The 15,607-nt window shown below is 32.2% G+C and overlaps 2 protein-coding genes across 2 annotated transcripts in view; both read left to right on the top strand.

Moving 5' to 3' along the window:
- Positions 1-14,946, top strand: part of LOC134683155 (DNA polymerase delta catalytic subunit-like) — a 44,457-nt gene extending 29,511 nt beyond the window's left edge. Inside the window, exons 20-25 of the mRNA XM_063542269.1 lie at positions 2,830-2,982; positions 4,885-4,987; positions 5,976-6,108; positions 7,848-7,961; positions 8,889-9,039; positions 14,738-14,946. Coding sequence (XP_063398339.1) covers positions 2,830-2,982; positions 4,885-4,987; positions 5,976-6,108; positions 7,848-7,961; positions 8,889-9,039; positions 14,738-14,834 — 751 coding nt within the window. The 3' untranslated portion in view covers positions 14,835-14,946. The remainder of the gene's footprint in view (positions 1-2,829; positions 2,983-4,884; positions 4,988-5,975; positions 6,109-7,847; positions 7,962-8,888; positions 9,040-14,737) is intronic.
- LOC134683511 (E3 SUMO-protein ligase ZBED1-like) lies at positions 1,703-2,523 on the top strand. The gene is made up of 2 exons (XM_063542819.1): positions 1,703-1,921; positions 2,203-2,523. The coding sequence occupies exons 1-2, from the start codon at positions 1,745-1,747 to the stop codon at positions 2,521-2,523; spliced, it is 498 nt and encodes a 165-aa protein (XP_063398889.1). The 5' UTR covers positions 1,703-1,744.
- Positions 14,947-15,607: the final 661 nt, after the last annotated feature.

Here is a 15,607-nt window from a genome sequence, read left to right as displayed (position 1 = left end):
GATGAATTGGACAACTGGTTGGTGGGTTGCTGCCCCTGAATTGGTAATTTTAAGGAAATTTTGCTGTTTTTGGTTATTATCTTGAATATTATTATAGATAGAGATAAACTGTTAAGTGCAAAAATGTTCAGCAAAGTAAGATTTCCAAATAAGTTAACAGGACCAAAATGGTCAGTTGACCCCTTCAGGAGTTATTGCCCTTTATAGTCAATTTTTAACCATTTTTCGTAAATCTATGTAATCTTTTACAAAAATCTTCTCCTCTGAAACTACTGGGCCAAATAAAATTAAACTTGGCCACAATCATTATAGTTTAAAAATTGTGTCCGGTGACCAGACCAATCAACCAAGATGGCCGCCATGGCTAAAAATAGAACATAGGGTAAAATGCAGTTTTGGCTTATAACTCAAAAACCAAAGCATTTAGAGCAAATCTGACACAGTATTAAATTGTTTATCAGGTCAAGATCTACCTGCCCTGAAATTTTCAGATGAATTGGACAACTGGTTGTTGGGTTGCTGCCCCTGAATTGGTAATTTTAAGGAAATTTTGGCTTTTTTGTTATTATCTTGAATATTATTATAGATAGAGATAAACTGTAAACAGCAATAATTTACAGCAAAGACCTAAAAATAAGTCAACATGACCAAAATGGTCAATTGACCCCTAAAGGAGTTATTGCCCTTTATGATAAATTTTAACAATTTTCATAAAATTTGTAAATTTTTACTAACATTTTCCACTGAAACTACTGGGCCAATTTTTATAGATAGGGATAACTGTACGCAGCAAGAATGTTTAGTAAAGTAAGATCCACAAACACATCACCATCACCAAAACACAATTTTGTCATGAATTCATCTGTGTCCTCTGTTGAATATTCACAGAGACCAAGGTGAGCCACACAGGCTATTTAGAGCCTCTAGTAACTTTGTAGCCAAATTTTATGTTTTTTTTATATGAATTCAAAAAACCGAGGTTGTTTCAGGTGAGCGATACAGACTCTTGAGAGCCTCTAGTTTTATGTTACAGTACTATTTTAAATCTTTTTACGTTGTCTACTTGACAGACATGGGGTAATTGAAATATGTAATTGTAATTGACTGTAATTAATTACAATTTATCATGTAATTGAATGTAATGTGTAATTGAGCATTTTTTCAATTACAGGTAATTGAATGTAATTAATTACATAGCCAAAATTGCCTGTAATTGACAATTACTTTTCAATTACAAGTCAATTACATTTGAAATTTTGGATCAAAAGATTAAATCTTGTGTTTTCTCAAAAAATTATTAAAAGCAATAATCTTAACAAATGTTGTAAGCTGACAAAGAAAAGCCTTCACAGTATACTTTCTGTATTAACACAACCATGGTAGATTCTTCATTTTGTATTGAATGATAAATAAAATGTAGACACATGCCATAATTTTAAAAGAAACCACTAGGAAGTCACTGTCTTGACCTTAATTAGTAGATTTAGATAGATATTTTAAGACATTGATTTAACATAATTAACTTTATTCAAGGACTTAAATAACCAATAAATATAACCTCTGGCTATTTGTTTTATTACAAACTATATAATGACTGTTTTTATAACAGTTATGTTAAACAGATATAAGGCTAATTAGAGAGAGATAAATATACCCCTAGGGCCTATAGGTACATGTTTAAATTCTTGAGAGATAATGCATATGACAAAATCTCACTTGCAAAATTTGTTCACTATATATATGAATGTTGAAAGAAAACATTTTATCAGATTTAAAAATGAGCTCCAAGAGTGTACTGGAACATTTTACTGTTCCTGATGACTTCCAAAATGGAAATACTTTCAAAGGAAAATGTATGCATTGTGGCACCCTCATTAGTGGAAGTTATAAAGTTACATCCAACTTTGTTACACATATGAAGGTAATACTATATAAGAATTTTAAAAATTAATAAATTCATAATGCTTCTTTTTCATTTCTAACCAGATTTCATTTATCTTATATCCTCTAATAGCTTATTTAAGATAAATAATTTGAATAAGCTGGGATAAAAATGAAAATCATTTCAAAAAATAAAAAATAGTGCTCTTTTTTTGTATCATTTACAATCAAATAAATTTAAATAAATGTAAAATTTCAATAGGTAAATTAAAACAATTTAATATTTTCAAGATATTAAATAAGGCCTTTTGTAATTTTCAGAGAAAACACAGAGATTTGTACATTCTGCATTCTGAGAATAAAGAAATTCAGCCAACATTGACACAATGCATAAAAAAAAGTGTAAAATATTCACCGTCTGATCCAAAACAGTTAGAAATGACAAATGCTCTTATAATGTTCATAGCTGGGGATCTTTTACCACTCTCTATTGTCGAAAGTGAAGAATTTAAAAACTTGATGGAAAAAGCTGACACTAAGTATCAAGTGCCTAGCAGAAAGCATTTATCTTCGAAACTTCTACATGAAAAATTGGTTGAAATAAAAAATAACCTTGTAAATACTCTTAAATGTATATACTAGTTGAACACTGTCTAATTGTTATAACTATAGAGCAATGTATAATACTTATGTACATATCATAGAATAAATGCATGTTTTCAATGTTTTATCTTAATTTTCCTTTCAAATGTAATTGAAGTAATTAATTACATTTGCCAAGTAATTGGAATGTAATTAATTACATTGGTAAAAAAAGTCAAATGTAATGTGTAATTAAATTGAAGATTTTGTAATTGTAATTGAATGTAATTAATTACTTTCAAATGTAATTGACCCCATGTCTGCTACTTGATCAACTTGAACTATTTGTTAAATCTGTATTTGAAGGGACCCTGATGGTGCTACAGAGTATGCCAAGCAGACGATATCAGATTTACTGTGTAACCGTATAGATATATCACAACTCGTCATTACCAAAGAGTTGTCTAAAACAGATGACGAATATGTAGGAAAACAGGCCCATGTAGAACTAGCAAACAGGTAGGTTTTTTAGCCCCCATGTCTCTTTCTGGTTTTGGTCAAGGGCATTTCTATGAAAATTATTTCTATGATAAGCATTTTGTAAGGCAATATTTAAATAAGTCTTGCCCAATTTAATATACAGTTAACTCTCGTTGTCTCGAACTCGGTTGACTCGAAATTTCGGATGAGTCGAAGTTTTCACGTGGACCCAAACTTTCTTCTATACAAAAGTATGTAATTGGACTCCTGATGAGTCGAAATCGGATGAGTCGAAATTTCGGTTGAGTCGAACTAAATTTACGGTCCCAAGGTTAACAAAAGCATTTAAAATTCATTTTTTATCTCAAACTAATACACATATGTCAAAACATGACCTCCGGGATTTAAATGGATTGAAGAGTTAATCTGACAATACACGTGTAATTAAATTTCCGGTCACTGACCACTGTTGATTTATGACATGTTATTTCCATGAGTGTTTACCTAAGATTATCTTTTATAGAATTTTTATAAATAATTAGTGATACATTGTTAATGTTCATGAAAAAGTATTTAAAATGTTTACAAAACAATTAGTTTGTGATTAACACTAATGAGCTTGGGTGTGTATAAAGTGAGGATTATGGCTTCCGTTGATGATCACCTAAAAACTACTAAAACGGCGTCTCTAATCTTGTTATATTTTCTTTTGAAAAGAAAGAGTGAGATAAAACAAAATGAATAGAAATCAAAATTTTCTTAAATCTCTTGAATCCGAGAATAAACAATTGTGTCAGCTATAACCGACCTAAATAACGAAACTATCGATTGGAAATTACTCTCTTGGAACATGTGGAAAAGCCATAGGGTTTGTTTTTAATTGAAGCCATTGAATAAGTAAAAATAATGTCATTATAATAATAAAAGACTGTGACATACAAATACATCAATCTGATATTAGAATATCGATCCCCTTGCCATATTCACCCGGATTTATTTTAGCTTTACCAAGCTAAGCAAGAGTTGTGTCCCTTAGATTGTCGAACTTCCGGTGTTCGTTTAAGTCGAACTACGTGTATCTCGAAATATTTCTCTGGTCCGGCTGACTTCGACTTAACGAGAGTCGACTGTATAAACATTTATAGTTGTTTTTCCTGTGAAAAACAATATCTAGTTGTTCAAATATTCAATTGTTAATTTAAAAATAGATGTGATATTCAAGCTTTCTAACATTTGATCCATTTGAAGCAGATTTATAATGAAATATTTTGTTCATGAATATTTTTAATGGAGAATGCAAAATAACTTCAAAATCATTTTGAAATGATCTTTTGCTAAAACTTTGATTTCCATTTGGATATCCTCCTCTTATTTTGATCAAAAACAATTTAAAACGACGTCCCTGTTCATGGAAGGAGGATCTACTGTAATGGCCTTTAAATCTGTTCATCCTTCCATAACTTAGGTTAGGTATTAATCAGATTTTGTTTTAAAATTGATAATTTGTCTAGAACTTTATATTGTTGAGATTAACCTTTAAGGTAATTTTTGAGATCTGCTGAGATTGCACTTCCTGTTTGATGATACTTTGAATTCATATTAATTTTACTGTCAGAGTATGAAATTTATAAATATGCAATACATTGCTGAACTATTGGTGCAGATTCTTCTTTATATTGAGATATTATTACTTCACAACAGATTTTGGAGTATATTAAGTATTAAACAAAAAGAGTATGAAAGTTTATAGAAATCTCCCTACCTATTCCTTGAGTCCGGATCTGGTATATATATATATTTATACTGTGTGATGTGCTTTCAGATTAATCTCTCAACAACTTCCTGTTTACCTTACCATTATTGAGCAGTAGCTCGCAGATTCACTTGTTATATATATTTGTGGAAGGTAATTGCTAGTTAATAAAAGCAGAATTATTGTAGGATAAAGAAGCGAGATCCAGGTAGTGCTCCACAGTTAGGAGACAGAGTACCATATGTTATAATAGCTGCTAGCAAGAAAACTCCTGCCTTCATGAAATCAGAGGTATTTGCATTTGTTTATAGTTTTAATACCATTACCTTCAATTAGGAGGGTTATGTTGAGATTTTACAGGAAAGTCAGTAAACTTTATTGTAAATAAAAGATAAATGTCAATCTGACTGCAACCATATAAAAGGAATATTAAAGAATGAATCCTGTCATAGCATTATTTCTAAAAACAGCCTTGAATCTATACTTTAAACAGGCTCCAAATTGTCTACTAAATTGAAACATAAAAAGGGGACATGAACACAAAATTCTCCAAAATAAAAATAAATAAAAAAACAAAAAACTTTTTATAACATAATACAACCACTGTCAAGGTTACTGGCTAGGGATGGGCAAGTAAGATTACTGTAAATTCAGAAATTATTGCAAGGTTTTTATTACTGTGAATAATGCAACTGGGTGAGTATCACCAATATAAGAACTTGTATTTTGGTATCTATATAAAAAAGAAGATGTAGTATGATTTCCAATGAGACAAATATCCACAAAAGACCAAAACCATTTTAATACACAAACATGAACAATTATAGGTCACTGTACGGCCTTCAACAGTGAGCAAAGCCCATACCGCATATAGTCAGCTATAAAATGCCCCGATAAGACAATGTAAAACAAGTCAAACGAGAAAACTAACGGCCTTATTTATGTAAAAAAAATGAAAGAAAAACAAATATGTAACACATTAACAAACGACAACCACTATATTACAGGCTCCTGACTTGGGACATGCACATACATAAATAATGTGGCGGGATTCCAACCCTCCCCTAACCTGGGACAGTGGTATAACAGTACAACATAAGAATGTAGCTTTTCCATTTTAGTCAATTTTTTAAAAATCATAATAATACATGCATTCAATAATTTCTGGATTTACAGTATCCATTAAAATCTGTATATACTAACTTTATACATGCATCAAGAAAAATATTGACAAGTAACTTATAACTTATGTATATATATATTTTGTTTATTTATTTAGGATCCTATATATGTGTTAGAGAACAACATTCCTATAGACACATCATATTACTTAGATAATCAGCTGTCTAAACCTTTACTCAGGATATTTGAACCAATCTTAGGAGAGAAGAAAGCAGAATCAGTACTTCTCAGTAAGTTAAGCAAACATTTATATTTGATACGTCATATAGCGAGCGTTGACATTTTTTTTCTCTGGGAAATTTGATTGGGCCATTATTTTTGTGGAATTTTGGGATTCAGGAATTAATTATAAACTTTTCTGGGACAAAATAAGTGATTTTGTCAAATATTTGGGATCCAGCGTAACTTGCTTTGGGAAACAGGAATGACACCCCTTCATAATTCTCTATAACATGTATAATGCATGTCAGAATTGTTATATAGGAAAGCAGGATGGAATTTAATTATTGAATGTAGGTCCAGGGCTTCCAAAAATTTTCTGAGCCAGCCTGACATTTTATATCTGATCCGAATTTTAATCCCTAAGACTTTGTCACAAAAGGCAATTATGGTTATCAGATGGCCATCCCAATGATTGACATTAGATTAAAAACGATATTAAACTTTACTTTGATATGAATTTGATGTTCTGACATCAACTGTTAATATTGGCATTGCTTCATTCAAAGTGTGCACATCAGCGTGCTCATATCTGCATGAAACTCTTTATTTGTGCAAAATGACATTGTCTAGAACTTTATTTTCGTTTTTAAAGTCCCATTTTTCAAAACCGGATGTTGACTTGACAAGGGTAAAACATGGACCATTAACAGATACGTAAAATCCGTGTGCGTTTACATAGCAGGAATGAGCGAAGAAGCTCTTTCCATGTTATTTCTTCAACAAAATACTTGAAATGAACGTTAGATACTGGTATCAATGATAGTTTTAGCATTCTTGAAGAAATGTAGGATGCATACTTGAATTTCACACCTGTGCACATGCGCACATGTGTTCTTGTTCATACAACGTAGTTCTGACGATTTTTCATGTAAAAACCTTTTTAAATGTTTCATCAAATCAAGTTTATAAATGTATTTATTATAAATTTGATCTGTTGGACTAAATCAATAACATAAAAACCGCTGAAATGTACGAAAATAACTGTGAATGGACCGATTAATTTATACGATGTCCGGTACTGAAAATAGTTTACCTGTCACCTGAACAGGTAGTTTTCAGCTGTCCAACAACTAATTAGCCTTGATTGAAATTAGAAAGTATTGGGGTAGGGGTTGTTTTGATAGTAATTAATCATCATGTCACTTTTACTACCGGAAATGTATGACTGTTAAAGGCAAAAGGTTGGGTCAAAAAGATCGTAAACTTATATATATAAAATGACCAAAAAAGCCTTTGAAACCAAAAAGTAGATGACCGTTTCATGCTTTGCCCAGCCGGACTTTTACCGGACATTATACAAATGACCGGAATATATGACCGTTTTGGAAGCCTTGTGTGGGTCATGGGTCTTTTTTCAGTTAGCGTCTTTTACCGTTATTCAAAATTAACTAAAAATGGTTCTTGGCTGTAGGGATATTTTGAAAGTCCTGTCCTACCTTCCACATACATTTTAGTGGAATAGCCCTTAACATTAATTAAAAGGAACAGACTTACAGAAAAAAAAAACCAAGGCCCGCTCATATATGACTTGATAAATACAATATTTTATGTTATAACACAACATAGTAAGGAACTTTAAATTTTTAGGTTCATTACAGGTCATCACTTACTTCTTTGCATATTAAGGTCTCATTCCAAGCATGATTGCAAGAGCTTGTCCTATAAAAGACTTTTGTTCAAGAACTGAATTTTCCAGCTGATTTCAGCAAGTGATAACCATCAGTAAATGATTTACTTTTTATTTTAGAGGGTGACCACACCAGAACAAAAACATTTGTGACATCTAAGGTTGGTGGACTGTCTGCCTTCACCAAGAAAAGAGAGACATGTGTCGGTTGTAGAGCTGTTTTGGACAGAGAAGGTAAAATGGGATAACAAAGCAACTGATAGTAGAACATGGATATGCCAATTATCATGTTTTCTGCATATAGATATAGGAAGATGTGGTGTGAGTGCCAATGAGAAAACTCTCCATCCAAATAACAATTTAAAAAAAAAGTAAACCATTATAGGTCAATGTAAGGCCTTCAACACGGAGCCTTGGCTCACACCGAACAACAAGCTATAAAGGGCCCCAAAATTACTAGTGTTAAACCATACAAACGGGAAAACCAACAGTCTAATCTATATAAAAACACAAGAGAAACGAGAAACACATATATATTACATATACAAACGACAACTACTGTACATCAGATTCCTGAATTAGGACAGGTGCAAACATTTGCAGCAGGATTAAACGTTTTAATGGATCCAAACCTTCTCCCTTTTTCTGAAACAATAGCATAACATCACAACTTAGAAAAACACACGATAAAATATCAATTGGCAGACTTAACTCAATCAAAAAAAGGTAATTAATATTGAAAGAAATCAACTACAAGTTCAATGTGAATCTTTATGGCAAATTAGCCAATCAAACAAGCTCATAGCACTTCATGTCTGGTACAAATTACATACTATAACTATAAGGGCCTTGATGGCCCAGTTGTCTCAGTAGTTCATGATCATCTAGTGATCACCAGAGTGTCAAAACAGAGACTATGAGTTTGAACCCAGGTATTTGACTCTGCTTTTAAAGGACTAAGATTGAATTTTGGTTGACTTCTTTCCCTTTTATTTCGTGACTTGTTTGACATTAGCATAGCAAAGTCTAGACTATTAAATTGTTTTTCAACATGTTCAAGAAGAGATATGAACCCACAAATTTTTATGATTTAAAATAAATCAAGATTTTACAATATATATTGATTTTTAACTTTATATTTTATAATTTGTAATTTAACAGGTGCTGTGTGTAATTACTGTAAATCAAGAGAGTCCCAGATATATCAGAAAGAGATCTCACATTTAAATGTTTTAGAAGAGAAGTTTTCTCGTCTCTGGACACAGTGTCAAAGATGCCAGGGGAGTCTACATGAAGATGTGCTTTGTACAAGGTAGGGAAAGTAACAGATATAAAAAGATGTGGTATGAGTGCCAATGACATAACTGTTCATCCAGGTCACAATTTATAATTTAGTAAACCATTATAGGTCAAAGTACGATCTTCAACACAGAGCCTTGGCTCACACCTAACAGAAAATTATAAAGGGCTCAAATGTTTGTATTTGTTGAATATAGATCAAGGCTAGACCTGATAATATTTATTTGCTCTATCCTATCTACATTTTGGGGTTAAGGCAAGTAATCTTTTAATTGAAACAAAGTTGAAAAATAAATAAAAGGACTCAGATAAAGCCACACCCAGTAGTTGAAATAAAACTTTTAAAACCAAAGACTTTTTTTATACATAATATAAAAAAGAAGATGTGGTATGATTGCCAATGAGACAACTATCCACAAAAGACCAAAATGACACAAACATTAACAATTATAGGTCACCATACGGCCTTCAACAATGAGCAAAGTCCATACCGCATATAGTCAGCTATAAAAGGCCCTGATAAGACTGTTTCAGATTGTTTATTTGACCCTAATTTCATTATTACTATTTAAAAAAGATATAGTGGTTGAAAAGAAAGGTATCCATGTGTTTGATTGGGATATTTTATGACTCAAAACTTAACAAAATATCATGTTCAGTCCTAAACTGTACAGATTGGCAATCTGTTGTATGTACACAACATTTTATTGGTCCGTATTAAGTATTTACAGGGATTGATTTTTCTTACCAGCACTCTTAAACCTTTTCTGTAAGCAGATTCTGCCCAACATGTGGCACCCATCATGTTGCTCATGTTAGTACAAAAATGTTAATAAGTCTAACTTTGTAGGCAAGATATTTTCTAATCATGAATTATTTTTTTGTTTCTGTGAGTGGAAATATCGTCAATGTGGTTATTGACTGACATGACTGGTAAAATACTAATCATGACAATAAACTATTTTTATTCACCTGTCAAAATTTTGACGGGACGTATTATGTTATACAAATGTCCGGTGACCGTTCGTCTGTAAACATGTCACACCGCAACTTGAGAAAGACTTATCCAAATTTCATGAAACTTATTATAGTTGTTTCTTATGATGGTCAAATGATCTGTATACTTTTTGGTGAAAATAAGATTAAAATTTGTTTGAGTTATGGCATTTTGTAACTAAAACAGGGGTGCTTTTTAGCTCACCTGGCCCAAAGGGCCAAGTGAGCTTTTCTCATCACTTGGCGTCCGTCGTCCGTCGTCGTTAACTTTTACAAAAATCTTCTCCTCTGAAACTACTGGGCCAAATCAAACCAAACTTGGCCACAATCATCATTGGGGTATCTAGTTTAAAAAATGTGTGGCGTGACCCGGTCAACCAACCAAGATGGCCGCCACGGCTAAAAATAGAACATAGGGGTAAAATGCAGTTTTTGGCTTATAACTCAAAAACCAAAGCATTTAGAGCAAATCTGACATGGGGTAAAAATGTTTATCAGGTCAAGATCTATCTGCCCTGAAATTTTCAGATGAATCGGTCAATCGGTTGTAGGGTTGCTGCCCCTGAATTGGTAATTTTGAAGAAATTTTGCTGTTTTGGGTTATTATCTTGAATTTTATTATAGTTAGAGATAAACTGTAAACAGCAATAATGTTCAGCAAAGTAAGATCTACAAATAAGTCAACATGACTAAAATGGTCAGTTGACCCGTTTAGGAGTTATTGCCCTTTATAGTCAATTTTTAACCATTTTTCGTTAATTAAAGTAATCTTTTACAAAAATCTTCTCCTCTGAAACTACTTGGCCAAATTAATCCAAACTTGGCCACAATCATCTTTGGGGTATCTAGTTTAAAAAATGTGTGGCGTGACCTGGTCAACCAACCAAGATGGCCGCCACGGCTAAAAATAGAACAAAGGGGTAAAATGCAGTTTTTGGCTTATAACTCAAAAACCAAAGCATTTTGAGAAAATCTGACTGGGATAAAAATGTTTATCAGGTCAAGAACTATCTGCCCTGAAATTTTCAGATGAATCGGTCAATCGGTTGTTGGGTTGCTGCCCCTGAATTGGTAATTTTGAGGAAATTTTGCTGTTTTTTGTTATTATCTTGAATATTATTATAGATAGAGATAAATTGTTAACAGCAATAATGTTCAGCAAAGTAAGATCTACAAATAAGTCAACATGACCAAAATGGTCAGTTGACCCCTTTAGGAGTTATTGCCCTTTATAGTCAATCTTTAACCATTTTTAATAAATCTGAGTAATCTTTTACAAAATCTCCACTGAAACTACTAGGCCACAATCATCTTTGGGGTATCTAGTTTGAAAAATGTGTCCGATGACCTGGCCATTCAACCAAGATGGCCGCCACGGCTAAAAATAGAACATAGGGGTAATGCAGTTTTTTGCTTATGAAACCAAAGCATCTAGAACAAATCTGACAGAAGTTAAATTGTTAATCAAGTCAATATCTATCTGCCCTGAATTTTTCAGATGAATTGGACAACTGGTTGTTGGGTTGCTGCCCTCCAATTGGTAATTTTTAAAGAAATTTTGCCGTTTTTGGTTATCTTGAATACTATTATGGTCAATTGACCCCTTAAGGAGTTATTGCCCTTTATAGTCAATTTTTAACAATTTTCATTAATTTGGTAAATTTATGTAAATTTTTACCAAATATAGTTCTCTGTTACTAATGGGCAAAGTTCATGATAGATATAATTGTAAGAAGCAAAATCGTTCAGTAAAGTAGGAACTTCAAACACATCACCATCACCAAAATACAATTTTGTCATGAATCCATTTGTGTCCTTTGTTTAAGGGCATCCGATACAGTTTCAAGGGAGTTAACTCTTGGCGCGACGTTAAGCGTTTGAATTCCCGCAAAACGTCACTTTTTGCGGGACGTAATGCGTGTAATTTTCCGTAATAAGAAACGTAATGTGAATTTTTCGGTGCTCCAATTTCTGTTTCTCCCGCATGCTAACTTCTACAACATTAATATTAGTTGATTCTAACAGGATAACAGGATAATCAAATGATAAGAAATAAAACACATTACTGTTTCTGTGAAATCTTTAACAAAATATCGTATAGTAAAGCAATCCCAAGATGACTGACCCTTTTGGTGTTACTAGTAATATAATGCATGTCAATTATCATTTTTGATATGGGGAAGGCGCTACCTTAAATGCCAGCTATATACCAAGACTATGTCCTATGTATTGATTGATTTTTGATTGCTTAACGTCCAGTGGCAAATATATCATTATCCTTCATAAACCATGATTTAGTCCGGATCCGATTTCCTGTCAATTTATTACAGCACAGAAAACCAACAATGCTATTTTAATACTGATACCGAATATTTTACACGAAGAAGTAAACTTCATTACTGAACAATTTATTCAATTTATTTATGTTAGATAAATAATGGTATTCCGCTAATATCAACAATGATACAACTTTAATAAAAGAACACAGTTTATATTACCTCCACGTAGCACGTATTCTATCAAAAAAAAAGTAACATCACAAAAATACCGAACTCCGAGGAAATTTCTAAAGGCAATAGCCAACAATATTTTCATACGCCCGTAAACATTTTGATTGGACGTAGTATGGTATACAAATATCCGGCGTCCGGCTGTCCGTCGTAAATATGGTACAGTATATCATATTATCCCAATGTCATTAAACTTAACATGGTTCTTTTTGCAGGATGGTTAAACGATCTGTATTCAAATTTTATTTATAAGGATAAGGAATGAGTCAGGATATACTTCCAATAACTTCCTGTACCACCCCGTGTTATTTTAAAAACCTGCATTATGGGTTTTTTCATTAGACTACGGGCGTATCATGAGCTTGTAGCGCAGATGTTTATTCTTGACTTTTTTTTTTACAAATACACTATAGAAATAACGGAATGACAGCAAATACAATGCAATTTCCGATATAGTTAATATTTCCGAATGGCATACTGACTCTTTTAACGAATAGTTGATATGCAGTGATTTTCGAACGTGTCCATACGATATCAGTTTCATAGAAATTTGGCAAGAATTGTACACTTGAAAAATCTAATTAACCACAAGGACCGGAAGGACAGACAGATGCAAAGCATGTGCGATATTGTATGTACCCCGCAATGTGTAGCACTGTGGTTAAAACATATATATAGTAAATTACCAATGAAATTACCCATAGGTAATAGGCCCCTTTGTCCAGTCCTCTCGCTATTAACTCAATCGTTTTTTCCGAATAAAAAAAAATCAAAATTATTGTATAGTTTCTCTCTCTGGACAAAAGCATCTTTTAGCATATTGAAGAATCTCCTTTATAAGATTTTGTTTTTGTTTTCTCACAACATAAAACACAAGATATGGCATAACTGTAAATGAGATAACTCTCCACAAGAACAAACAGGACACAGAAATTAACAAAGTTATCTATAGGACACCGTATGGTCTTCAACAATGAACAAAGCCCATACCGCATAGTCTTTGAGCTATACAAACTGTGAATTTTAAACTGTTTAGGAGCCTCTCAATTTTATTCAAATGTAATCAATGACCCGAAAAAAAGTTAGATTTTATGAATAAATGTTAAATTATAAAAAGTGATTAAAACGTGAATAAAGGGATGTAAAGGAGTATTGTAATGAAACAGCAGCACATCAAACAAAATAAAAAACAACATCTAGAGGTCAACATATTTTATAGATTAATACATCAAATTAATACATGAGTTTGTACAGTACATGTAACTGTATGTCAAGTTCTAAATTGCCAAGTCTTTAATTTCAAAAGCCGTAAAAATTATCAACAGTCCGTAATAACTTTAAAAAAAAAAGTGATGTTTCTCACTTAGACCACAAACAGAGAGAGGTATTTATCATTCACATGCTTTTTTTCCCGGAAACAATATTACCAATTTAGAGTTAGTACTTTACAAGCAATATTTATACATCTGAAAAATGTCGCCGGTAATTTGCAGAGATAACGTCGGAATTGTCTGCCAGCGACGTCGTGCACTTTGGCGCTAACGTTGAGGTTACAAAGGGGGGGCGCAATTTTTAGGATAAATCGCGTTTATCATGGAATCAAGCACGGTGACCTATATTTTTTATTTGAGATTTGGAGAAAGCATGACAAAATGCAGTTTATGCAGAAAAATGATAAAAATGACATTTTCAGAAACAGTTTATTTCCATTTTTTTAGGTTTAAAAAAATACCACTTTGAGCATCTGGTCTGCAATGTCAAGCAAGGCTTGAATAATTGCATAGTTATTCGTGTAGTGATTTATTTTTTCCTTTTTGTCATTTATCACAGCTTCAGATTGAATCCGATCTTAATAATTTACGACGAAAAATATCTGCTCCAAAAAAATTATAACATTGCCAATTTTTTTACAAAATTGCACAAATCCCCAATTTTCAGCCTCAATTTTCTCGAAAACAAGCACGGTGACCTATGTTTTATTTTGTATTTTATAACTCGCCAAGGCCTACAACATATTACAAAATTATAAAAATGACATTTAATCGAGAAACTGTATCGGATGCCCTTAATATGCACATAGACCAAGGTGAGTGACACAGGCTCTTTAGAGCCTCTAGTTTTCACATGTCGCACAGTACTGTTTATTGTAAATAGATGTATATATAAATAGATAGAAAGTCTAATATTTTTTCTTTATGATTGTAGTCGAGATTGTCCAATTTTCTACATGAGGAAGAAAGTTCAGAAAGACTTAGAGGATCATGGCAAATTAATAGCTAGATTTGGTGACCCAGAATGGTGAAAAGACAATAATTCTACTTGCTATCAAAGAAATAAATTTTGCAGCTCTAAAATAGTAATGCTCATCTCTAATTCTACATCCTATGAATGAGGCAGCTTTATAATTTTACATCCAGTGAACGAAATGTTTATCATTGATTCTATAAAAAATGTGAAAGTGATGACTGAATTTAAATTGTCCAATTATGAGCTATCAATTCTTATTTGAATTTCCTTAAAGATTGTTATCAAAGATTTGTAAATATTTTTTCATAAAAATGTACCAATCATGATCTTAATTATGGTATTTACACTATGAAAAGAATAGCGGTAAATTATTATGTTTGTTTTGATTTAAAAAGATTAATTAAGGAATGACTGTAATATTTTTTCTGTCTATGAAGAAATAACATAAAAAATGTGGTGCACACTGAATAACATGTGTATTAACAGTGTGCACCACATTTTTTATGTTATTTCAAATAGACAGAAACAATATTACAGTCATTTCTTATAATTTAATTCTTAATTTCATTTTAAACTGTAGAAAACAATGAAAAAGCTTTGTTGACGTTATGGTCACATGACTTCATTATGTCTATGGGCTGATAACAAAATAACGTCAGCCAATCAGAAGATGTGTAACATCCAGAATTAAATTATCCAACTATAAGTTATTTTGTACAAATGTTATGTGTTGGGTAGAGGAAAAACATTAAAAACATATCCTTCAAGGAATTTATCATCTGAATGATAGTATTTCTGAAGAGATTTGACGAATGCAGCAGTCCTGAA

Source organism: Mytilus trossulus, chromosome 9 (genome assembly GCF_036588685.1).
Source record: "Mytilus trossulus isolate FHL-02 chromosome 9, PNRI_Mtr1.1.1.hap1, whole genome shotgun sequence".
Lineage (NCBI taxonomy): Eukaryota > Metazoa > Mollusca > Bivalvia > Mytilida > Mytilidae > Mytilus > Mytilus trossulus.
Note: the sequence above shows the minus strand (reverse complement) of the source record. Positions and strands in the feature narration are given on the sequence as shown.

Excerpts from the sequence above, each read along its gene's own strand:
- LOC134683511 (XM_063542819.1), top strand. The coding sequence starts at position 1,745 with ATGTTGAAAGAAAACATTTTATCAGATTTAAAAATGAGCTCCAAGAGT. Across the intron at positions 1,922-2,202 it reads ACTTTGTTACACATATGAAG|AGAAAACACAGAGATTTGTA; the intron begins GTAATACTATAT and ends TGTAATTTTCAG.